The sequence below is a fragment of the Pseudophryne corroboree genome, chromosome 6 (genome assembly GCF_028390025.1).
Source record: "Pseudophryne corroboree isolate aPseCor3 chromosome 6, aPseCor3.hap2, whole genome shotgun sequence".
Taxonomy (NCBI): Eukaryota; Metazoa; Chordata; class Amphibia; order Anura; family Myobatrachidae; genus Pseudophryne; species Pseudophryne corroboree.
In genome coordinates, this window is record NC_086449.1 from 373,238,639 (window position 1) to 373,265,481 (window position 26,843).

The following is a 26,843-nucleotide window of genomic DNA, read 5'->3' on the forward strand; positions in this document are numbered from 1 at the left end:
TGTCTGAGGATTGAATGCTCAGTCATTGCATCAAAAAAAGAATCTGGTAAATGACTTACCATAATCACTGGGCCTGCATATGTCTGATGTACTGCATTATATAAATTGCACTTTGGGGCAGAGTATAGCTTGTACTATGGTAATTATGCATCCTTCATGGGCTGGTGACAAACGCTCTAACATCAAACATTTGGAAACCCTCCTCCAGAAATCCTGCATTTGCCCCCTCCTCGCTGACAGTGCAGTAGACTTTAGCTTTGTGACAGAGTCTACTGTGCATGTTCACGTCTCCGGGAAATTAAATTGTGGACGCATTGCGGGGTGGTACCACACACATGCTGGGCGGCCACCAGCATGTGAGTAGATGGAAGCAGATCTTGCGCCAGCAAGCAAGATCTGCATCCATCTCTGAATAACCCCTATGTCATGATAACAATGAAAAGTACAATCAATTTGCTTTGTTATCCGCACCCTAAGAGCAGTGTACAGTCTTTATAGTTATGTGGGTATCCTAATTTAAAGCAATTATTTTATCAATACAGATCTATTGGGCGATCAGATAAGACAGGTTAGGTAGATTTGCTAATAACATCCTTCTGTGAGTTGATCTGTTAAGGTGCATACACACTGGGCGTTTTTACCCAGTGTGTATACTGAGAGATGATGTGCAAATCGCTGGCTGGAAAATCGCAAAGTGCATACACACTGAGTGGTTTTCACCCAGCCCAAAGATTTTCACAGGGGTGAACTACTTTCCACAGTAGGAGACTGAGGAAAGTGGTTCACACGGCTGGTAAAACAGACCGACGTCCAGTGATGAGGGAGCGCACATCAGCGCTCACTGCTCATCTCCCGGCCATACACACTAGGTGGTTTTGAGATCAAAGTAGCCCAAAATGCCAAAAACAATCTCAAATTGGCCCAGTGTGTATGCACCTTAAGAAATACAAAAATGTTAGCAAAATCAATTTCATATAAGAAAGCCAATATGTACCCTATATAACGCATATATTAAATACAACATATATTCCGGTGCAGACTACATAGATAGCCTATTGAGACAACATTTTACCCTGAATTTTATATTTATAGATACAATAACTTTATGGTAGCAGCAGAAGCTCAATTAGACAATATAGATTGGAACCCCTTATTTGTGCAATAAGCCTTTTGCTGCAACCTGGGTGACTATCAAGGTTCACCAAACCTTAAAACATGCACAATTGTATAGAGGAAATTACCCGTGCTGCCGAAAAAGGTGATGTGTATGACATAAAATATAACAACCTTAAAATGGTTCAGATATTGGCATGAGTCCAAACTTCTGATGTTTTTGAGTTATATGTTTTTTTGCGAGCTGTGACAGAGAAGTATTTGAGACAGTCATACTGGAATTACATGATTTTATTGACATGTTAGTATACAAACATTTCCTAACTGTCTTTAAAAAAGCAATTGGTGAAGCAGAATTGTGTTTTACACTAGTATTAAGTTATTAGCAGAAAATGTCAGAGAATGCCTAACTTGTCACGTTTACCCAAGAGCCAGACTTCATGCTGCAGAAGACTAAAATGTGTATTCTTTTCTATAAGCACAATTAAGAGGCTATTAATGTTGCCATGTCTAGCCAGGATTTGAATAAAGACAATATGAAAGTATAAGGTATGCATCCTAAAAACTTATGTAAAGATATATGTTTAACGCAAAATTCTACTTCAAAAAGGGAAGTGGTAAACTTGCACCTGCACTCCTCACTGTTCTGCACTTGCATTTGAATGCCCCTGTCTCTCCTCTTACGGGCTGTGCAACTCAAAATACGGGTGCAACTTGTGCATAAATATCACAAAAACTTCAAGTTACTACATAGAAATGTATTTTTGTGTAACTCTTAAATAAATCCTTGTGTTTAAAAAATATGTACAGTGGGTATACATATTCATACAGTTTCGCTCAACAGCCATTATAGGCTGTGTACTTCCACACATGATAATTAACCACTTGGCTGGTGTGGTCCTATCAGATGTGACCAAACCAGACTGGGCTTTCCCTGACATGGTCACATCTGATGTAACCAGTCAGAAATCCCCACTGGGTGGCTGCAGGAAGAAAATCTTCTAGCAGCTGCCAATCTCAGAGGTAACCCCCTGGCCCCTCTGTGCCTGCTGTGCAGCCAATCACTGCTAATTGGCCAGCCCTGCGGCACTCCCTGCCCTGAGGCTGCAGAGATTAGCAGCCGCCTGGGTAATGTAAATGAAACATCTCTCATCTTCCCTGTGTACACCCGGCAGCTGCAGAGAGGAGCAGTCACCAGGGAAAAATAAAGTTGCAATGTTGGTAACCAATGTTTGAAAAAAATCAATATTTTAGATTATTTTTTTTTTTACATATTACATGTATCATACTGTAGTTAGTATACATGCCAATAGAGATCTTCTGGCAATTGAGAAGAGAGGTGACAAGTGCATCCTATTTGTCATATCTGGCTTTTTTTCATGACGTGTCATCACATAAATATATTCCATTGTTTTTCAAACTTCATCATAATCTGTCAAAAATGTCTACAAATCTCAAATAACCAGCAAATCCAGCTTTGCACAAAGTATCATTACTGGAGACCTGCAAATCTTCAAAACATTTAATACTTTTTCATAAATATATGAAACATTGAACCTTTCCAAAAGGCAGCATCTCTTTTTTATATAATTTTTTTGTTTTTATTGAAAGCTTACGAAAAAGGCTGAGCTCTATACTGTCACATAAAAAAGTGCTCCATGTTTTGACCTCAGGACTGACCACACTGTTTTTTTCATAGCTTAAATGTTTTTCCTCTAAGGGCAACATTTTTAAAATAAGACCCCTAGAATAGCACCAAAAATTTCCGTGAAATGTTTAACAAATATGCAACTTTTTTGTTAAAGTCATGGAAGTTTGAAAGGTGAAGCATCCTGAAGAAACAATTTTATATTTTCTTCCAATAACTCAGCTTTATGTTGAAACACAAACCACGGCTTAGCGACATGCTCCAGGGGAAGTTAGCAAACATCCAAGTAAGCAACGCAGGAAAAGATGGGTGCACCACTTGTATTCAGTATATACAGTTTTTACTAATCAAGAATATGGCTGAAGAACAACTGTAAAGCAGATAGTAACAAGAATACTCTTAGATATTAAATTGTGTGATGATGATGATAGATATCTACAACTAATGTTTGTGCTCCTCTATCTGAATTTTTCACTGTGGAAGTTGAATGCAAATGATAATCAACAAATAAAACATTGTATACCCTAAGTTCTCAGTCTAGTGCATAAATAGACGAAGCAAGATATTTTCTGCCTAATTTGCACTTAACACTCTCCGATATTAAGGATGGTTTACACGGCTGCACTCCCCCTGTATCTTAACTCCCCCAAAATCATGTGGATTTTATTTTGCAGACATAGGTAAATTTATATTAGTTATATATTTAAAAAGGTAATCTTCCCAAACCTTCGTAGCTACAGTGTAATCAGGAGGATAAGTATATACTGCATTTTCATGCAATGCTGTGTGTAGAACATCATACTACCTATTACTACTACTAGATACTTTAATGTTAAACAGTGTTCAAACCTAATCAGAAAACAATGCTACCAGATATTGCTGATAGTACATGCAAAGCACGTACACCTTTATGTGAGGGCACCTGTCATCTCTGCTGTATACTGAACCAGCACACCTTCTGCAGCAGTACAATCACTGATCATCATAGCTGAATCTATGGCACCCAAAATAATCAGGTAACAATTACTATGTTGTACAAATTCTCCTAAATGACAGAACTTGTATTTTCTGTAGTGTTCTCTATTATACTTTTACATTGCAGACACAGCATTGCTTAGTCATACAATGTACCACTGTCATACCAAATCTAGAGTCAGCGATAGCGACATGTGGGGCCGTGCATCGCTATCGCTATGGTCATACACAAGGCGAGGATCTGTGCTTAATTTCTAAGCAATCTAGTCCGATTGCTTAGAATTTAAGCACGGATCTCTCCGTGTGTATACCCATAGCGATAGCGATGCGTGGCCCCGCTCGTCGCTATCGCTGACTCATGCATGCATGCATGCAAATCTAGTAGATCACTCCTTTCATCGCTGGGTAAAATGAGCGCCCCCCCCCATCCCCCCTCCTCACTCAGCACACATTGCGCTGTGTGCCGAGCGGGGGGAGAGATGTGTGCCGAGCGGGGGGAGAGATGTGTGCTGAGCGGGGGGAGAGATGTGTGCTGAGCGGTCTGTGACAGATCACTCAGCACACATCTCCCCCGTGTGTACGGGACATAACACTAAACGTTTGAGATCCATATGATAAGCTTCAGATTACAAAGCTTTAAACCTATCTTTGTGAAATGCATGAACCTAATGTCTATGGCATAGTTATGAAGACAAAACCTTTTAAAACGTCAACACAAAACGTTCAGTACTTTAAAATATCTTATGTCTTCAGCCAAGAAACTTTGGCTATTCCTATACTTCTGTGATAACATATATAACACAACATATTTGTAACATATACATAAAAATATATATAAATCAACTAACTGTAGATTGCTGTAACACACAACATATATTATGGAATACATTTTCTATTGCCTTCTCTACTTTACAAGTAAATTGTATTTTACTACTGAATACTATCTGGCTTAAATCAATGTGTCTGATCAACATGCTGCTATCAATATACTGTCAATTTGTATATAGCGGTAGAAGCAGTGGCATATGCATTATATACATTAAGAATCTCAAAAAGCACAGCGGGAATAATATAGCAGTGACATGCGGTAGGAGTGCTTCCTCCCATTACTGTCTTCAAGATTTAGGTTGTGTTGCTCCTACCTCTGGAATTCTCTACCTCTCCCTATCAGACTCTCCACTTCTCTACAAAACTTTAAACGGGCTCTCAAGGACCACTTCTTCATCACACCCAGTCAACTCTCATCCTAACCCTCTGCTACATTTATTAACAGTTTCTTATATAGCACAGCATATTCCATTGCGCTTTACAATTGGTTACATGGCTCACTTCTACCCCCATCTGTGTCACCCTGTCTGTCTGCCCCTCCCCTTCAGAATGTAAGGTCTCACGAGTGCTATCCGCTCAGATGGTCAACAATGTTTAGGTTGGCACTCATTAGGTCGACCACTATTGGTCGACATTGAAAAGGTCGACATTGGCAAATAGTCGACACGTGAAAATGGTTGGCACATGAAAATGTCAACATGGCTTTTTAAAAAAAAAATATTTTTTACTTTTTCATTCTATACCATCCACGTGAACTATGACTGGGAATAGTAACCTGTGCCGAGCGCAGCGAGCAGGGCCCTCTTACCTAATGTGCTTTTCCCTCTGAGACTATTTTCTTCTCCATACTCTCTACGGCACCCAGCCCTCTGTTTCTGCCACCCTGATGATTATTTCAGTGTCCTGTCCCCTGATACAGCAATGTCAATATACCATGTATTTGTCCTACATTGTCTTGTACTTTAAGTTATTGTTTTCTTGCTTTGCTCATTTGTTTGTGCACTTTGTTAGGCACTGCAGAACCCTTGTGTCAACATTTAAATAAACAATAATAATAATAACAACGTTATAAAGGTTATGTTATAAATCTGCAGAATGTCAGGCTCAATGTGGAATTCCTGCAATATTATATGAAGTCAAACACCCAAGGTAGATAAAATGTCAAATGTATATATTTATCAATAATGGCAACACAAGAACATGTGTAGTTTTAATTCACTTTATCTCATTCAAGTTAGCTAATTTTTAAAATATGAGTAAATGCTTAACGTGTCGCTATTTCTTTTGTTTATGTACTATAAGCATTGTAAAATTTATGTAATAGTATAACCTATGTTTGCAACTTGGATAGTTTCTATGTTACTGGGTACAATATTTTGGAATGTGAAAATGCTCTGGCAAATACACCTGAAAGTGTGGGAATGGAATGATGAATGAGATCCAAGCCTAACATTAAAAGTTATCATAATGGCAGATTGACAGTCATGCTTCATTTTACAGAAAAAGTTTTTCCAGGATTTAATTTCTGTTGCAAGAGCCAATATGAAAAAGTGTTCCATAATCTTCAGGGGTGAGCGTTAATAAAGGAATCATTATCGCCTTACAGGGGTCCATATTTAGCAATATAGCAGGTATAAACAGTACTTAGCCACTGTATAGGCCACATCAATGCAGAAAGCTTTACCACTGTTGTCTGACGATAGTATCGTAAAAAGCTGACAGCTGATATCTGTAAATGAATGCTAAGACCCATTTAATCGTACAACAAATCAGCAAGTAGAGAAAACATTGTAATGCCTGTAAGACACAACTTCTATTTTCATTTATGGGCAGTATCTACAATATATCTATGTGTATATATATATATATATATATATATACACACAAATATAAAACCACAGCACGCGCCACCCCAAAAGCGGGGCACACAAGTGCACTCACCACTCATAGGGTGGGGTGCATGTAACCTCGGTACTCACCACCCCAGAAGCGGGGTACACAGATGTACTTACCACTCATAGGATGGGATACATGTAGCCCATTACCACATCACTCAAATACATAGAAACAGAAAACCCAGCACTCACCATAGCAAGCTCACTTATCCTCAACACTTCAATAAATAAATGATGGGTGTTTAGTTAGTGGTTTGGCCAATGCACAGAAGCCTGCAAACCGATCGCCAAGGGTACCCCACATTCATGCAGGTCCTACACTATCACAGAGTCTTAATACCTGGCAACTGTCTCACACATCATATGCCTGCTAGGTTTAATGTGCACCTGCCACACACCTTGTGGCTTGTAAAGGTACACTAGTCACCTGACACTGGCTAATAGATTACGAAGAAACAGCTGAGACAGGTTCAGGATAATTGAGTCTACATAGGGGTGCATGAGAAAACTAGTGGTCACAGTTAATAAGAGTTAACCAGGCAGGTGCACATTAAACCTAACAGGCATATGATGTGTGAGACAGTTTCCAGGTTTTAAGACTCTGTAATAGTGTAGGACCTGCATGAAGGTGGGGTACCTTGGCGATCGGTTTGCAGGCTTCTGTGCATTGGCCAATTCAGTAACTAAACCCCCATCATTTATTTATTAATGTGTTGAGGACAAGTGAGCTTGCTATGGTGAGTGCTGTTTGTATATATATGTATATATATATATATATATACTGTAAGGAGGTAGTCGGGCAGCACTCACAAGACGCGTCCGACACCCTCCTTTCAGGGTACCCAGGCAGCTACCGTCTCTATCACGAGTGCCGGTCACTACGGATCAACAGATTATATATATAGGTATATATATAATTATTATATATATATTTTTGCCTGAATATCGTTGGCAAACCTTATTTTTTTTTTTTCATTGGAAGCACCAATTATGGCTTTAGATTACCAATAAGTATGGGAGGACCCAGAAAAAACTGCACATAAGTAGTTGATCTAGATCTGTAATCCATTAAAATGTTAATAACTATATACTGAGTGTATACTGTAATGCAATAAAGTGTACAGACCTCCTATCGTGATAAGATTGGTATGACTGTATTGAGAATAATTACATGAGAATCATATAACAAATGCCTGCCTGTATAAATGAGAGGTGTTGAGTGCAAAGTCATCAACTATTATCATATTACTTCTTATATGAACACTAGTTGTCTAACGGAGCAACACTTCAAATAGCTCCGTTGGGCGCCATCTAGTGGCCGCCGGCATGCAAACACCTGAATTCCCCACCATAGAGGTGAGAAGCAGCATTAGCCTTTCATTATATAGGATTGATATTAGGTAGAGATAAGGCAATGGCAGTGGAATTGCATTTTGTGGTGGAACAGGTCATTTTCCAATCCATCAGCCAAATGCAAAATGCTTTACCAGCTCTTGGAATGATAAACACATTAACTGGATGCTGAACTGTCATTTCTGAATGTGCTTCAGGCATGGCTGCTATTTATTAAATGGCTGTAGTGTATGCTATATAAACTACCCATGAAATTTGCCAACCATTTAAAGGAATGTGTGGTGGATTTGCAGTAATCTTGAAAGATAAAAGCAGGAAGAATAACGTATTAAAAAGGGTGAGTAAAGTATTGCATACCTTCTATAGAAGTAGCATCGCTTAAACTGATAGTCTAGAGCTGCAGGTATTGAGTCATATACAGATAAAGCTTAGCACCACATAGCTCAAACTGGTATGGGACTCCAGGTCGACACCAAAAAGGTCAACACAACTTAGGTCGACACACCTTAAGTCGACTCCTGAAATAGGTCGCCATGGACAAAAGCTCGACATGGAAAAAGGTCGACATGAGTTTTTTATGGGTTTTTGGTGTCATTTTCTTCGTAGAGTGACCGGGTACCCCAATTAGTGCACCGCGTCCCCTCGCATGTTTTGCACTTTGGGCAAGGTGCCTCGCTGCGCTCGGCACAGGTTACCATTCCCAATTGTAGTCCACGTGGATCGTAAAGTATGAAAAAGTTAAAAAAATGAAGATTTTTTTTTTTAAACTCATGTCGATCTTTTTCCATGTTGACATTGTTCATGTCAACCTTTTGTCTATGTTGACCTATTCCAGGTGTTGACCTAAGGTGTGTTGACCAATTGGTGTGGACCTAAGGTGTCTCGACCTTTTTGGTGTCGACTTGGAGTCCGGATACCGCTCAGATACTGGTATCTGTAAAACTAAAAATAATGATTCAGAGAATATCTCAATTAAGTAAACTACAAAATAGTAAAATAAATGAAGGCTTAGTGCTGCCCACTGGACTCATGAGTGTGTGAGAATGTGCCAATGAAAGGCATGCCAAGCATTGCCGTCAAGAGGAATGCTGGGTCCTGGCATGAAGCAGGCCTGCCCACACCACATTGTGATTTTCTGGCCCATTTGTGGAGGTTTAGTGCTGAAGGAGGTGGAATCAAACAATGTTGGGAGCATAACTTTTATAGGCATGGGCCCCCACGTAAGCTGGGCCCCAGTATATTTATCCCCACCATACCCTCAGCACCCCATGGAGTCAGTTCAATAAATATGATGTGAATAAAGAGCTGTCAAAACCGCATGAGAACAATTGTAACAGCGGTACAATGCACATTTTACCTGAAACCCCTGATGTTGGGCTACTGTCGCACATTGTGGTTAATTATATTGCACCGCAGAAATAATCAATGTGCTAAAATGTGCGAGAACTTGAAACAACGAGGAAACAGCACCTAGGGCACACAAGAGGTACCTCAGAAACTAGACAGATAAAGAGGGATCGGAAGGATTTTCATCTCTGTAAATAGAATGATCACACTTTTACAGAGACACATGGTAAAAGTATGGTAGCTTATGTTGCAGCACAATTCCGTACACTGCATGAATGTAGTGTGCATATCATTTAAACCAGTTGGACATCTTTTGAGGCATAGGGTTCTATGATTGATTCTATAGACTGTGCAGTTTTGTTTGCCACACTGGGTATAGACTGAAAAAGCATTATATATAAAATATATGCTGTAGGTTCAGTAGAAATACTGTGCTGCATTTAGTTTTATAGTCAGTATATGTAGTGTGAGTTGTAAAGTCACAGTGTGTTGTGTCTAGGTGGGGTCAGGTGTGGTGTTGTAATGTTTGGTAATGTACAATTATCATTGCAAAGCTATAGTACACTGTATTAAATTGTGTATAAGTGCTGTGCTGCAATTGTCCGGAGTCAGTTGGGGCCTCTCCTTAGACTTGGACACAGTAGTACAACAGCCGCAGCTACAGCCAGAAGGACGAGAGGATTCCATAGAGTGGCCTGGGAAGAGAGAGAAAAGAATGGGTCATAAAAACTGGACACTATAGATAATGCTTATAATATAAACACGGAGAGAAGAAAGCAAACGGAGTGGCAACTGCAGTTACAGCAGCATGCCAACATCATAGTTATGGAATCTAAAAATTTGTCATTTTTTTCCCTCCAAATATCTTCTCTCCGCTTTTCTAAATGAATCCTTTGGGTGATGCATCATTTAGCTTTGCCACCTTCTCATACTGCTCTAACAGACAGAGGATGGAATATGGATACAAGCAGGTATATAGCATTGTACCAATGCGGGATGTGGCGGTGTGGCTGTATAACAAAACAAAACTGACATCCACAGAAAGGATTCTTGAAAAAGAAGCACATAAACAGACAATGCGACTTGTGCTTCGTATTCCCGTGTTTCTGCCACACAAAACATTTTCATAGGCAAGAATTTAGGAAGCTCATGAATACAAATTTACTGGGCAGTTGGACATATTAGGACATTTGGAGTGGAGTTTATGGTCTGACCAAACTTCAGGTCACATGGGTTCCCACCTTGGTCAATTCAATTAGACCGACCACCATTCTACAGATCAGACTGAATGTGAGTACAATGGATTTGATATTATTTGGAACACAAATCCAGTTGTCTGACAATTGCTTTAGTATATGTGCAAGGCTATCTGCCAACTCTTAAATGAAAGAGCAATGTATAAGGTCAATTTACACTGCAATCCCATTGGATCTGTGTAATCAGGCAATCAACATCTTATTTGACTGCAATAATACAATTCAATCAACTGGAGATGTACAAAGATGTACAGATGAAAATTAACACGTGCACTAGTTCTCAAATTGTAAGACTCAGTTTAAAGGTTAATATTTACTATGGGGTTCAGGTACAGTAAAGAAAAGTAAAATAACTTGTATTATGTAGTATATATGTATTATGTAGTAAACATTATATATGAGGTAGGTGTCTCCTCCTAAGTTAATGCATCAGGTTTGCTCCAGCAAATATACAAGCCAACTACTGACCAATAGGAAATATACAATTCACACCAAAAGAAAATATTAATTCTAACTACTGACCACCAGGCAGGGACTGATGGGAGCTTTAAACTGGCCCTGGCACTGGATGTGGCGACATCTCATGGGGGTGTGGCATGTCTCACTGAGGCGTGGCATGAGCCATGGGGCCTGGGCTCACTGCAAGTCAGTCGGTGGAGCTGCTTGGCCAGGTCACACAGCTGTATTGACACATCTGACCATCGTCCCTTCTGGCATTAGCTAGAAGTGCCAGATGGCCAGTCCTGCCCTGCCACCAGAAAATATACACACTAACTACTGACCAATCAAAATATCCAAGGAAACTAATGCATTTAAAGCATAGTTGGTTAAAATAATTATTAGAAAATATTGATGATATGCAGCAGTGTGTGATGGTGTAGGAAGCAACTAAATAGATATCTGTATGAAAAACAAAAATAGATTGCAGAAATACAACTTTATTTCAGATGCATTTTCGCAATTACATTTGCCTCCAGCTCTGAATAAGTCCCTGTATGTCTTCTAAAAAATTTTTTGACCATCTCAGAGGATTTAAAGCAGGCATGTCCAAACTGCGGCCCTCCAGCTGTTGTGAAACTACATATCCCAGCATGCCCTGACACAGTTTTGCTGTCAGAGAAGGCTAAAGCTGTGTCAGGGCATGCTGGGATGTGTAGTTTCTCAACAGCTGGAGGGCCACAGTTTGGACATGCCTGATTTAAAGGATGGTTTCCCTAAAACTTTGGATTTAAAACCCACATGGTATGTGGCTCTCATTTTATTTAGTACCTTAAATGTATTTCTATCAATATATTTGAATTAGTTATACTTGTATGCACTTTAGTTTAAACTTATCTTTTGTAAAGGCTTAAAATCATTGGTTAGTTTCAATTTTTTTTAATTATTATTATTATTATTACAGGTTGAGTATCCCTTATCCAAAATGCTAGGGACCAGAAGTATTTTGGTATACCGGTAACTGCATACCATGATGAAATATCATGGTGATGGGACCTAAGTCTAAGCACAGAATGCATTTATGTTTTATATACACCTTATGCACACAGCCTGAAGGTCATTTTAGCCAATATTTTTAATAACTTTGTGCATTAAACAAAGTGTGTTTACATTCACACAATTCATTTATGTTTCATATACACCTTATACACACAGCCTGAAGGTCATTTAATACAATATTTTTAATAACTCTATGTATTAAACAAAGTTTGTGTACATTGAGGCATCAGAAAACAAAGGTTTCACGATCTCACTCTCACTCAAAAAATTCCGTAGTTCGGAATATTCCGTATTTTGGAATATTTGGATATGGGATACTCAACCTGTATTATTATTATTATTATGTAGTCAGGAATTATAACCTTTAGATTTGAATAAAGCAGCGATACTATGCAATTTTTTTTTAATTATTATTATTATGTAGTCAGGAATTATAACCTTTAGATTTGAATAAAGCAGCGATACTGGCAATTTTTTTTTTAATTATTATTATTATGTAGTCAGGAATTATAACCTTTAGATTTGAACAAAGCAGCAATACTGGCAAATAAGAGGATTTAAAAACAACAACAGGATCATTGAATAGCCAGGGGCACCGAGACGGGGACTGATACAGTACAAAGGCCCGAGGCATTCTGGGGGATCAGGAGTGCAGGGGAGGCATAATCACACACTCAAGACAGCACTACTATGCCACACCTGTGTGCTGCTTCTACATAGGGCCCTTGATAGAGCATAGTCAGACCCCTCAAATAGCCACTAGCACCCACTGTTCATCCAGCAGCATACTGATACAACACATTATACCCAATAGTAACTGTCACACATCTCACTGTTATACCAGTAATGGCCATATTATGTCATACATGCACAGATTATGCTAGCATAGAACTATTATATTATGCCAACAGTGCCAACCTTATATCATCAATGCCAAACTACATACTAGCAGAGCCCACATTATGTAATACATCAGTAATGCCTAAAATATAAAAACATATACTAGTAGTGCCCACATTATGCCACAAGTGCCCACATATTGCATGTACTGTAGGAGCACATGCCATGATTGTCTACATTATTCTCGAATTACTCCAGTGCTGACCAGAAGTGCTTATATTATTCCATGTTTGCACATTTTGCAAGAAATACCCTAGTACTTACCAGCAGTGTCCACATTATGATACAAGTGCTGCCACTTTGCTAGAAATACTTCAGTACATATCAGCTATGTATTATTTTTTGCCAGCACTGCACAAACATTTTACCATCACTGCATGATTATAAAGAAATGCTTTCTATTATAATAAGATAATAAGAATAATAATAAGTGCTCAACAGGTACTCTACCTCAAAACTGAAATTAAGGGGGGAGGAAGGGGGGATGGTGGGTTGTAATTTCGGATGGGCAGCAAGTCCTCCTGTAAGGTTGAATATATTTTGTCCACTTTCATAATGTGTACGTTGTTGTAATGTGCAGTAGCTCCATCGGTGTCTTCAGGGTCCAGAGGTTAGCAGCCGGATTCTGTGGTGCTTCTGGCAATAATTAATGCCAAACCCACCCCCCTAGTGCCTAACCCTAACCTTCCTTCCCGCAGCCTAACCCTGACCCTCTGCTCCTGCAGCTTAAAGCTGTTGGCATTTCACATGTCAACTTGTAAGAGGTTAACACTGTGAAAACACCATAACTGTTGACATTATGATTGTTGACATTGTGTATGTCGACGTGGTCACTGCAAACCCGCCCCCACCCCCTCCCCCTGCGGATGACATGAATGATGGAGAGGGAGTAACATTAATTGTGCTCCTGCAAGATGACTCTTTAGCTTATGCCTTTAGTCTTGATTTCTTTTTTTTAACTGAAGTTTTTTTTATTGGAGAAAAAAGTGTTTTACATTACAGATATTTCAAATCAGTGTAAACATACATGTACAAAATGTCATATTAACATCTGATCTGTAATAACATGAAAGTAAACAATAAAAAGGTGAAGAAAGGGAGAGAAAAAATGGGGGGGGGGGGATTACAAACATAAGTTCTAAAAGTGTAAATCAAATGATCGGTATGCACATGCCCTAAATATCATGGGGATGTAGGATCTGCCCAACAAGAGAGCAATTAAATGAGTGTTAGGTTCCTGGTGCTCAGAACAAGGGAGATGTTGCGTAGTGAGTCCAGAGCACCAGAACGTGACGCTGAAATAAGGTGTGGTGTGGAAATAGCCCCTAGCACCCTACCTCCATTGTTTCACCCGTCTGGTCAGTTCACGCCTGAGTGACTATGGTTTCTTGGGCCCACGGCAGCCGCGTTTGAAGGGCAGATTAGGTCTGCCCAACTCCGATCCCCCCAGGTCTTAGAGTGAGACAAGGCGTGAACCAAGACAGGATACTAACAAGGGGACCTCTAACTAAAGCAAACAGAAAGCTAGGGGCTACTAACAACCCTAAAACTAAATATATGTGCGGCACGCCGCCAAAGGAAAAGAACAACAAAGGAAATGCTGTCCACACGCCGACACAATACTGTTGTGTACCGGCGATGACAGAGGCGGAACTACCGCCAGTGCAGCCAGTGCGTTGCACTGGGGCCCGCCTCTGTCCAGGGCCCAAAGCATGTAATGAGTCAAACTGACTCATTACATGCCGCTGTGCGCTGCAGGCAACCGCTGCCCGCAGCGCACAGCCGCCCGGAGAGAGGAGAGGAGCAGCGGTAGTGTACGGGGGAGAAGGAGGAGGAGGGAGCCGAAGGAGGGAGCCGCAGCAGCGCTTTACTACTGGTGGCGGCGCTACTGCTGCTGCCTCTCTGCTTCACTATAGGCTGTCTTCCGAGAACAGCCTGTAGTGAAGCAGAGGGGAAGCAGCAGCAGCGCCTCCACCAATGACACAGCGCTGCTGCGGCTCCCTCCTCCACCTCCCTCCTCCTTCTCTCCAGCCCGGGAATCGTCTGACGCTGCACCGAGGAGCCTGAGCCAGCGGAGACGCCGGAGAGGGTAAGTATAATTCTTTCTTTCTGTCTCTTTCTTTCTGTCTCTTTCTTTCTTTGTTGGGACTGCCTGCCGCTATGTGTAAAAATGGGGGACTGCCTGCCGCAATGTGTAAAAATGGGGGACTGCCTGCCGCTATGTGTAAAAAGGGAGAATCTGCCTGCCGCAATGTGTAAAAATGGGGAATCTGCCTGCCGCAATGTGTAAAAATGGGGGACTGCCTGCCGCAATGTGTAAAAACGGGGGACTGCCTGCCGCAATGTGTAAAAAGGGGGAATCTGCCTGCCGCAATGTGTAAAAAGGGGGGACTGCCTGCCGCTATGTGTAAAAATGGGGAATCTGTCTGCCGCTATGTGTAAAAAGGGGGAATCTGCCTGCCGTAATGTGTAAAAAAGGGGACTGCCTGCCGCAATGTGTAAAAAGGGGGAATCTGCCTGCCGCAATGTGTAAAAATGGGGAATCTGCCTGCCGCAATGTGTAAAATCGGGGGACTGCCTGCCGCAATGTGTAAAAAGGGGGAATCTGCCTGCCGCAATGTGTAAAAAGGGGGGACTGCCTGCCGCTATGTATAAAAATGGGGAATCTGCCTGCCGCTATGTGTAAAAAGGGGGAATCTGCCTGCCGTAATGTGTAAAAAGGGGGATGCTGTCTGCCATAATGTGCAACAAGGGCACACTGTCTGCCGTAATGTGTAAAAAGGGGACGCTGTCTGCCGTTATGTGTAAAAAGTGCACGCTATCTGCCGTAATGTGTAAAAAGGGGGACGCTGTCTGCCGTTATGTATAAAAAGTGTACGCTGTCTGCCGCTATGTTTAACAAGGGCACGCTGTCTGCCGTTATGTGTAAAAAGTGTACGCTGTCTGCCACTATGTGTAACAAGGGCACGCTGTCTGCCGTTATGTGTAAAAAGGGGACGCTGTCTGCCGTTATATGTAAAAAGTGCACGCTGTCTGCCGTAATGTGTAAAAAGGGGGACGCTGTCTGCCGTTATGTGTAAAAAGTGTACGCTGTCTGCCGTTATGTGTAAAAAGTGTACGCTGTCTGCCGCTATGTTTAATAAGGGCACGCTGTCTGCCGTTATGTGTAAAAAGTGTACGCTGTCTGCCGTTATGTGTAAAAAGTGTACGCTGTCTGCCGCTATGTGTAACAAGGGCATACTGTCTGCCGTAATGTGTAAAAAGGGGGACGCTGTCTGCCGTAATGTGTAAAAAGGGGGACGCTGTCTGCCGTAATGTGTAAAAAGGGGACGCTGTCTGCCGTAATGTGTAAAAAGAGGAATCTGTCCGCTGTAAGGTGTAAAAGGGTCTCTACCTGGTGTAGTGGTGTTACTGTGCGGCGTAATTTGAAGAATGGAGACTACTGTGCACCGTTTTATGAACTGGTATTATTTTGTGGCCACACCCCTTCCCCACAAAGCCACGCCACTATGTATTTTTGCGCGCGCCTATGGCGCACGCTGCCCCTGTTTTGCATGCAGGGGTGGGGCTCCGATGCCGTTTCTTGCACACAGTGCTAAAATGTCTAGTTACGGCACTGTTGCTAGGTATTCACTTCCCTGAGCAGGTCCCCCCCACCAGATCCTCTCCAGGGGTGAGGGGGTGGACTTGGATGGGATGTGTGTGGGGGGGGGGGGGCAAAGCATTTTGTCGCACTTGGGCCCACCGCTCGCTAGTTCCGCCACTGGGCGGTGACAGCATAAGCAGAACCCTCTGCAAAACACCAGTAACAAAATATAACCAAAGAATACTGCGGCCTAGGCCGACGGACGCGGCAAAGCCGCTACTCACGGAAACCGGTACCAATACTGGCAAACGGACAGGAACCCCCAATGTAGCCGACACAGACTCTCAGAACCGGAGGACAGGCAGAATCCCAAACGACAGACCGGTGGACACCAAGAAGCCAGATACTCGACCAGGCACAGACAAAGCCACAGGACTTCTGGACAGGAACGCTTCACGGCAGGACACGGGATCAGACACTGGAACCGACACTGGAACCGATACTGGAACCGACACTGGAACCGACACTGGAACCGACACTCGAAGCAGCTAGACAGACACTGCTAGACAGGAGCTCAGGAACTGGCAGGGACTAGCTCAGAACTCAAGAACTCTGGAAATATCACCAGCGTCTGTGAATTGCATTGAGCCAGAATATAACAGAGAGTCTTAATTAATTATGTCGTGCAGCTGCCCTGCTGCACAACTGAGAGGTGCAATCAACAGACAGGTGAGGCTGAACACATGGGAACAAGCTGCAATCACAAAGACTCACCACCGGCAGCAAATAAGAGTCTTCTCAAACCAGAGCAACGGGAAATCCTGGCCTGCAAGACAACTATAAACATAGAATAGGAATGAACCACTACCTGTGGTTCATAACAGTACCCTCTCCTTAAGGGTGAGCTCCGAACACCCCATGACACCCACGGGGAACATAAACAGAAGTATAACATAAAATACATAACCAAAATGCAAAACAGGAATGAGCCACAGCCGTGGCTCATAACAATGAGTCAACCCTGAGAACAAGGCTGACCCCTAGGGGCAGCAGTCAGAAGAACATTGGGGACCTAAAGGAAGAATGTTGCCTCCTTCGTAAGTGAAGGCGTTGCCCAGAGTTACATGAGTTGTACAATAGCTTGACCAGGCTGACTATTTGTTAAAGGGAAAAGATGGGGCCATAGAATACTTAAATCATATAGCTTTCATTTCAAAGCTACGTTTAACATTAGAAATGATCTTCGACAATCTAGGGGGGAGTCTGCCCTTTTTCAATATTGGGCCAAGGCAGCTCTGGTGGCAATGAGTATATGTATGTACTATAATGTATGTATTATCACCTTGGGGGGAGGAGGGGAAGTTGTGTAAAAAGACAATTTCAGAAAGAAACGGAAGGAACATAGCAGTTTGAGTTTAGACCACAGCCAAAATGTATGAACTAATGTACCCTCCAGACCACAATTCCTCCAACAATATTTAGAGGACTCAGGCCAGATTTTATGCACTTTATCTGGGGTGTGATAGCGACCATGTATTAATTTAAATATCATTTCTGAATGGTTAATGCATTTAGATATCCTAAAAACATTTAAGAAGACTTTATTCCAATCATCATCTGTTAAGAAGATGTTCAACTCTGATTCCCATCTAACTTGAATTTGAAGCTTCGGGTTATCATGAGGAGATAGGAGGGTTTGAGTACCATAGAGAGATACCACTTTTATGACCTGAGGTGGAAAATTTAGATAACACATACAGTATGGTGGAGGCGGAGGAGGAGGAAGGGAATGTGGTGCAGATGAGCTTGACAAAATTCAGTGTCTAATGCGTAAATATTTATACAAGTCCTTAACTGGACAGAGTATTGTGTTTCTATTTGTTAGAAATATTTAAGAACCAGGTTATCATATAAATCCTTAATTGACAGAATACCCAGATCTTGCCAATTCTGTAAAGAGAGGTCAGGAATTAATTTCGATAGTGCCAACAGGGATAAACTGGAGGAAGGACGGGAGAATTCACCCAAAGAGGTAATTAATTTATCCCAGACCACTAGGGTATTTGAGCCACTTTTTAAAGATGTAGCAAAAGGCTACCTATGAGCAGTCTTGATCCATATCAAGTCACACAGAGGGAAGCCTTGGCACATATGTCACAGCTTTTATTTATCGTAAGTGTATTTATTTTTAGAGTCTTTAGATAAAAAAAATAAGGTGACCCTAATTATTTTTTTTATTAGATTATTAGTAACTATAAATGATTTTCTTGTGCAATGTCTTGCCCTAGACTAGGTGTATTCAGCCCTGCAGCTGTTGTGGAATTATACATTTCAGAATGCCCTGCCACAGTTTTAGCATGCCATAATAGCAAAACTGGAGCTGGAAGGCCAAGTGTGGAATACTACTGCCCTATGGGAAGTTCTGCAAGTAAATAAGGAAGATTGGAGACTGAGAGCAATAATGTTGGAACAGGATTCTTAAGATCCACTTCTCACCTTTACCTTTTTCACAATTACAGTAGGGTTATTATTTTGTGCCAGAATCCAATTAACCTACCAGTTTGTTTTTGGATTATAGGAGAAAACCAGGATACCTGGAGGAAACCCATGCATCTCCACACAGTTAGTTGGTGGGAGTTGAACCCAAGATCTCACTACTGTTAGGCAGTAATGCTAACCATTGCAGCAATCATTCTGAATTAATTAATGCTAGTTTTTGTTGAAATGGTCACTGGATTTAAGATTGTACCAAGGAGTTGGGAAACACCAGCACCTAGATGGTTCTGGAGAAACCCATTTAGACTTTCTCTTAGCGTTAAAGGAATATATTGTGCTGTACATTCCTGTTGAATTTCGTTAGAATCTTTTTTTTCTGTTGTTGTAAAGGCATTTCTTGATTATGTCACTGTTACCATTCTAATTTATCTGTCCCTAACGCTCTCAGAAATTACCTGCACATGTTTGTACAATTTTGTTATGTGGGTATTGTGCTTACCCTTTGTATTGTACCTTCTGTTTGTGTACCCTTGAAACAATAAAAACCAATAAAAAAAAAATCTTAATTTTTTTTTAAATTACTGGCCCATCTCTGAGCCCCCTTACCCCTCTAAGCTAATTGAGAGACTTGACTACATCTGCTCAAGGGCGTAGCTACAATAGATGGAGGGAGTTTAGCTGCTATGGGGCCCAGGGCTGAAAGGGGCCCAACACTATATCTAGTTATGTCACATGGACCTGCTCATTGTAATGTGGTATAAAATGAAGTGGAAGCACTATAGTGTCGCATAATATGAACTGGGGACACTGTATGTAATAATGTGAATTGGGGGTACTGTGTTACATAATGTATACTAGCAGTCCTACAATGTGACATAATGTGAACTAGGGCATTACTATGGTTCAGAAAATGAATTAGGGCACTTCTATGTGGCATAACATTAACTAGGGCCCTATTATGATTCATAAAATGAACAACTGTTGCGGAGAGGTGTCTCTCTCTAGAAGTATTGGAACAGGAGCCCCTTCAAAATGTTGCTACGGGGCTCGCTAAGTTCTGGCTATGCCCCCTGCCTCACACACATTCCTGACTTGTACAACTTATTAGACCCACTTCAGTCAGGCATTCGTGAGCAATTGTTAGGGTCTCCTGCCCTGTGCTGCCACGTCGTCATGGCAACCGGGAGACAAGTGGTAGTGGAGTAACCTGAGCGCAGCTGATACTCCGGTTCGGGTCTTTTGCTGTGCAGTGGTTATAGGCTCTGTGCACGGCAGGGGATCCGGTGCTGGTTTTTGTGCTCACAGTCTGTGAGGTCTGAGTGGGGCGTGGACAGCACCTGCTTTATAAGGCCTCTTTTCAGGGTAAGCAGATGCTGCTGAATCTCTGTTGGTTAGTCAGTTCATGAAAGTTAGCCAGTACTGTGTAGCTTTGTATTTGTTTGTTGCTTACTGCAAATAGGCCTGGGGATTTGGTATTACACTCTGCCAATCCAGACCTAGCAGTAAGACTGGAGTCAGTCGTTTAGCTTGCTGGGGTTCTGTTATTACTCTGTGAACTTAGCAAGTTTGCGGCTGTATTCTAACACTTGCCTGTCTAATCCTGTCTCACTGTGCTAGGTGTCAGGGGTCAGTTTAGTGGCAGTAAGCTTAAACCTGTGCACTGCAAGTGAGAATCAGGATTGTGGAGGCTCTCCTTGTGTCTATCATTCCATCTCTGACCAAGGAGTTTACTGCCACACCCGTTGGTAACCCTTTAGGGTTTTGCTGTTGCCCTTAGCAACAGCATTTCGGGTTCTCTACGTATTAAAACACAACATCTTGCTTTTTACATCTGAGCAGTTCTAATACAAGGGAGATACCCAGTTCCTTAGCCTCTGGGCTTCTCTGTTCACTGTGTGTGTATTTTGTTACCCTATCACCTTCTGTGTACGTTATGTCATATTCCCCAGTTTGTCTGTGAGTCCATTTGTTTTGCATAACAGTTCAAACACCAGTACATTCCTGCAGACACTGGAGTGCATAACAGTTCTGACACTAGTACTTTCCTGCAGGCACTGGTGTGCATAACATATTCAGCAGCCTAATACTCCTGTTGAAATTTTGTGGGAATATGGAGCATACCCCTCAAAATACGTTGCAACAGGTGGTCGATCAGGTGCAGGTCCTGACTCGACAATTTAATGATTTGTCCATTAAAATGCACACCTCCCAGGCTGCTGGCGGAGCTCCCGCAGCAGCAGCACCTGCAGGGGTTAAGGAGCCGAAAGTAAATCTCCCGGATCGTTTTTCTGGAGATCGCTCGCAGTTCTTTTGTTTCAAGGAGAGCTGCAAGCTATACTTCCGGCTTAGGCCTCAGTCTTCTGGGTCGGAGATTCAGCGGGTGGGCATAGTGATTTCCTTGCTACAAGGAGACCCACAGGTCTGGGCATATGGGTTGCAGCCTGACTGTCCGTCGCTTAAAAGTGTTGATGCTTTTTTTACGGCACTGGGCATGTTGTATGATGACCCTGACAAGACGGCCTCAGCCGAGGCTCAGATTTCGATCCTTAAGCAAGGGCGAAGGCCAGTTGAGGTTTACTGTACGGAGTTTCGGAGGTTGGCCCATGATACCCAGTGGAATGACCCAGCCCTGAGACACCAGTACCGAAGAGGTCTTTCTAACCAGATAAAGGACCAACTGGTACAATATCCCTTGCCTGATAGCTTGGATCAGCTCATGCAGTTATCCATCCGGGTGGATAGACGGCTGAGAGAGCGTAGGCTTGAAAGGGAGACTGAGATTTCCTTCCTTCCCAAGGGAACCTCAGACTCTGAGGAATTTTCTGAGGAGCCTATGCAGATTGGGGCTACCCGCCTCTCCTCGCGTGAGAAGACGCGGAGGAGACAGCAGGGGTTGTGTTTGTACTGTGGGAATAAAGGTCATGTGGTAGTATCATGCCCAGAAAAGCCGGAAAACTTCAGGGCCTGAGGGTGATGGGAAATATCCTGTCAGGCCAGAAGTCAGAATTTCCCAAGAAGACTTTTATCATTCCGGTGACCTTGAAGATCCTCGGTCAAACTGTCAAGACTGAGGCCTTTGTGGACAGTGGGGCCGACGGGGTTTTTATGGACCGCCAATTCGCCCTAAAACACTCTGTTCCCTTAGTACCCTTGGCATCGGAAATTGAGATTTGTGGGTTAAACGGGGAACCATTATCCCAAGGTAAAATTACCTCTTGCACTAGCCAGATTTCTTTGTTTATTGGAGCCACACACTCTGAAAAATTGTCCTTTTATGTGACTGTCTGTACTTTTGCCCCATTGGTGTTGGGGTTACCCTGGTTAAGGGCCCACAATCCTCAATTTGACTGGGTCTCTGGGGAGATTCTTAGTTGGGGTACTGATTGTTTCAGGAGTTGCTTGAGCCTTCCAGTCAGGCTCTCGCAGCTAAGTTTGCCAGGATTGCCAGGGTGTTATGCAGATTTTGCGGACGTGTTCTCCAAAAAAGTTGCAGAGGTACTACCTCCCCATCGCCCCTATGACTGTGCCATTGATTTGTTGCCAAATGCTAAGCTTCCCAAGAGCAGGTTGTACTCCCTGTCACGTCCTGAGACTCAGGCTATGGCAGAGTACATTCAGGAGAACTTGGCTAAGGGATTTATCAGACCTTCACAGTCTCCAGTTGGGTCGGGGTTCTTCTTCGTGGGTAAAAAGGACGGTTCGTTGCGACCCTGCATCGACTTCAGGGAATTGAACCGTATCACGATTAAAAACTCATACCCACTGCCTCTCATTTCGGTCTTGTTTGACCAGCTTCGTACTGCCACCATTTTTTCTAAGATTGACCTACGCGGTGCGTACAATCTAATCCGAATAAGAGAGGGGGATGAATGGAAGACTGCCTTTAATACCCACTCAGGGCATTATGAATATTTGGTGATGCCTTTTGGGCTCTGTAATGCCCCGGCAGTCTTCCAGGATTTCATGAATGATGTGCTCAGGGAATATTTGGATAGATTCTTAGTTGTATACTTAGATGACATCCTAATCTTCTCCCATTCCCTGGAGGAACATCGGAAGCATGTACGCTTAGTCCTCCAGAAACTCAGAGACCACCGGCTTGGGGCGAAGCTGGAGAAGTGCGAATTTGAAGTTCAGCAAATCGCATTTCTAGGATATATTATCTCCCCAGAAGGTTTCCAAATGGAGGGTTCCAAGGTACAGGCAGTCCTGGATTGGGTGCAGCCCACTAGTTTGAAGGCGCTTCAGCGTTTCCTGGGCTTTGCGAATTTTTATAGACGATTTATCGCTGGATTTTCGTCTATAGTGGCGCCCTTGGTGGCACTCACTAAGAAAGGGGCGGATGTTGCTCACTGGTCTTGTGAGGCTAAAGCGGCTTTTGCCCGTCTCAAAAGGGCATTTGTTTCGGCCAAGGTGCTGCGACACCCAGATCCAGAGCGTCCTTTTGTGGTGGAGGTGGATGCCTCTGAGATGGGTATTGGGGCAGTGCTTTCTCAGATGGGAGTGTCTGATAATCGCCTTCATCCCTGTGCTTACTTTTCCCGTAAATTTTCGCCTGCCGAGATGAATTATGACGTGGGTAACCGGGAATTGTTGGCTATTAAGGATGCACTCGAGGAGTGGAGACACTGGCTTGAGGGGGCTAAGTTTGTGGTCTCAATTCTCACTGACCATAAGAATCTGGCATATTTAGAGTCAGCGAAGCGTCTCAATGCCAGGCAGGCACGATGGGCTTTGTTTTTTGCTCGCTTTAATTTTTTGATAACATATCGCCCTGGGTCAAAAAACATCAAGGCTGATGCGCTCTCGCGGAGTTTTGCTCCAATCCAGGAGACCACCGAGGAGCCGTTGCCCATTGTTTCCCCATCATGTATTAAAGTGGGCATTACCCAGGACCTCTTATCATTAGTCCTTAGAGCACAGGAGCAGGCTCCTCCAGACCTTCCGGTAGGTCTTTTGTTTGTGCCTCCTAGGTTAAGACAGCGAGTGTTCCTGGAATTCCATGCCAAGAAGTCGGCAGGTCACCTGGGTATTGCCAGAACTCGGGAGTTGCTATCTAGGGCGGTGTGGTGGCCCTCGGTGGCTAAGGATGTGGATCAGTGGGTTCGGGCATGTGACATCTGTGCCCGAAATAAGACTCCTAGAGGGGTTCCTGTTGGCCCATTACATCCACTCTCTATCCCATCTAAGCCATGGACCCACATTTCAATGGATTTTGTGGTGGACTTGCCCAAATCCTCGGGGATGACAGCCATCTGGGTTGTCGTTGACAGGTTTTCGAAGATGGCGCACTTCGTTCCACTGGTTGGGCTGCCATCAGCCAGACGCCTGTCTGAATTATTTATGCTGCATGTTGTGCGTCTCCACGGGTTGCCACTTGATGTGGTCTCTGACCGCGGATCCCAGTTTGTGGCCAAATTCTGGAGGGCATTTTGTTCCGATCTCCAGATTTCTGTCAGCTTGTCGTCAGGCTACCATCCGCAGTCTAATGGGCAGACTGAAAGGGTGAACCAGTCCTTGGAGCAGTTCCTCAGGTGTTATGTCTCCAAGTGTCAGACTGACTGGGTTGCTCATCTGTCCATGGCGGAGTTTGCCTATAACAACGCGGCTCACTCTGCTACAGGGATCTCTCCCTTCCTTTGTGTGTATGGGCATCATCCTAAGGCCAATTCTTTTGACCCCCTGGACTCCACGCCTGGTGGTTCCTCTGTGGTTTCGGTCCTTAGAGGTATTTGGCGGAAAGTGAAGAAAGCCCTTGTGTCTGTGTCATTAGTGACCAAAAGGGTTTTTGATAAGCGGAAAAGACCCTGCAGCTTCAAATTAGGAGACTTCGTCTGGTTGTCTACCAAGAATTTGAAGTTGAGACAGCCATCTCATAAGTTAGGGCCCCGGTTCATCGGCCCTTATAAGATCACCAGGGTTATCAATCCGGTGGCATTTCAGTTAGATCTGCCCCGTTCTTTGGGTATCAATAAAACATTTCATTGTTCCCTTTTAAAATGGGCGATTAGTAATCCTTCTTCCAGTGGAAGACCTTCCCCTCTTCTGATACGTGGCCAGAGGGAGTTTGTTGTTGAAAGGATTCTTGACTCCAAGGTGGTTCGGGGTCGGCTGTCATTTTTGGTGCACTGGAAGGGGTATGGCCCGGAGGAGCGGTCGTGGGTGCGCAGTTGTGATCTTCATGCCCCCAGACTGATACGCTCTTTCTTCTCGCAGTTCCCCGATAAACCCGGTGGTAGGGGTTCTTTGACCCCTCGTCAGAGGGGGGGTACTGTTAGGGTCTCCTGCCCTGTGCTGCCACGTCGTCATGGCAACCGGGAGACAAGTGGTAGTGGAGTAACCTGAGCGCAGCTGATACTCCGGTTCGGGTCTTTTGCTGTGCAGTGGTTATAGGCTCTGTGCACGGCAGGGGATCCGGTGCTGGTTTTTGTGCTCACAGTCTGTGAGGTCTGAGTGGGGCGTGGACAGCACCTGCTTTATAAGGCCTCTTTTCAGGGTAAGCAGATGCTGCTGAATCTCTGTTGGTTAGTCAGTTCATGAAAGTTAGCCAGTACTGTGTAGCTTTGTATTTGTTTGTTGCTTACTGCAAATAGGCCTGGGGATTTGGTATTACACTCTGCCAATCCAGACCTAGCAGTAAGACTGGAGTCAGTCGTTTAGCTTGCTGGGGTTCTGTTATTACTCTGTGAACTTAGCAAGTTTGCGGCTGTATTCTAACACTTGCCTGTCTAATCCTGTCTCACTGTGCTAGGTGTCAGGGGTCAGTTTAGTGGCAGTAAGCTTAAACCTGTGCACTGCAAGTGAGAATCAGGATTGTGGAGGCTCTCCTTGTGTCTATCATTCCATCTCTGACCAAGGAGTTTACTGCCACACCCGTTGGTAACCCTTTAGGGTTTTGCTGTTGCCCTTAGCAACAGCATTTCGGGTTCTCTACGTATTAAAACACAACATCTTGCTTTTTACATCTGAGCAGTTCTAATACAAGGGAGATACCCAGTTCCTTAGCCTCTGGGCTTCTCTGTTCACTGTGTGTGTATTTTGTTACCCTATCACCTTCTGTGTACGTTATGTCATATTCCCCAGTTTGTCTGTGAGTCCATTTGTTTTGCATAACAGTTCAAACACCAGTACATTCCTGCAGACACTGGAGTGCATAACAGTTCTGACACTAGTACTTTCCTGCAGGCACTGGTGTGCATAACAGCAATTAAATACACATTATACTTCACAGCGTGTGACATTATTATAATTTTTCAATAGTTTTGTGCTTGTATTAATCTTTCCATTTATGTGGATCAGGAAGCCTTGCTTTCTATAGGCATCATTCCTACAGTAGGAGACTCCTCTGAGAAGCACAGACATGTGCAATTTTTTGTGGAACCTATTGAGTCTGTAATATGTCAATACCTTCACTGCCTCTTATGTTTCTTACAATGAGGTCTTTGATGTGATTTTTGACCTGGAAGACATCTTGTGCCCGCATTGTGCTAAGGATTATGAAGCTGACACAGAGCTGGAAGAAAGTAGGGAAGAAGCATTACATGGGAAAAAAATGTGTATGTCCAGCCATATGCAGATGTGACCACCGATACGTGTATGCTTGGTTTGAAACTAGTCATTAGTGTGATTATGCACCTACTCTACACTAGGTGCAGAATATACACATCCAAACAGGTGTATTTTTGCAGACTCCGACATAAGGTTGAATCACAAATGGAATCTTATTTAAATTGTGGGAAAGCTCAGTCCCCCAGACTTCATCAGACTGTAAAATTACTAGATCATTGTTCCTTATCTGCATTTAGTAGTACAACCATTTGTAGAGTTGAACTTGTCATTTTTATGAACTGGGAAAGGAGAGTCCCATTCCGTGATATAACTGTTCATCACTGAGCCCCAAAGCCGAGGAAGGGCTCAGAGATGCAGCTCTTGTTTCTGGGATCTGCTCT

At 43.1% G+C, this 26,843-nt stretch overlaps 1 protein-coding gene across 5 annotated transcripts in view; it reads right to left on the reverse strand.

The window, feature by feature from the left end:
• Positions 1 to 7,165: 7,165 nt before the first annotated feature.
• The window catches only part of CCDC136 (coiled-coil domain containing 136), a 118,872-nt gene continuing 99,194 nt past the window's right edge, over positions 7,166 to 26,843 (reverse strand). For 4 of the 5 annotated variants that reach the window (XM_063926718.1, XM_063926715.1, XM_063926717.1 and 1 more), the window contains one exon: positions 9,768 to 9,854. Coding sequence is in view for 1 of the 5 variants with exons in the window: in XM_063926716.1 (XP_063782786.1) it covers positions 9,768 to 9,854 (87 nt within the window). In the remaining 4 variants the exon portion in view is untranslated. Of the gene's footprint in view, positions 9,855 to 26,843 lie in introns of all 5 variants that reach the window. The other variant, XM_063926716.1, reaches the window with a different exon arrangement.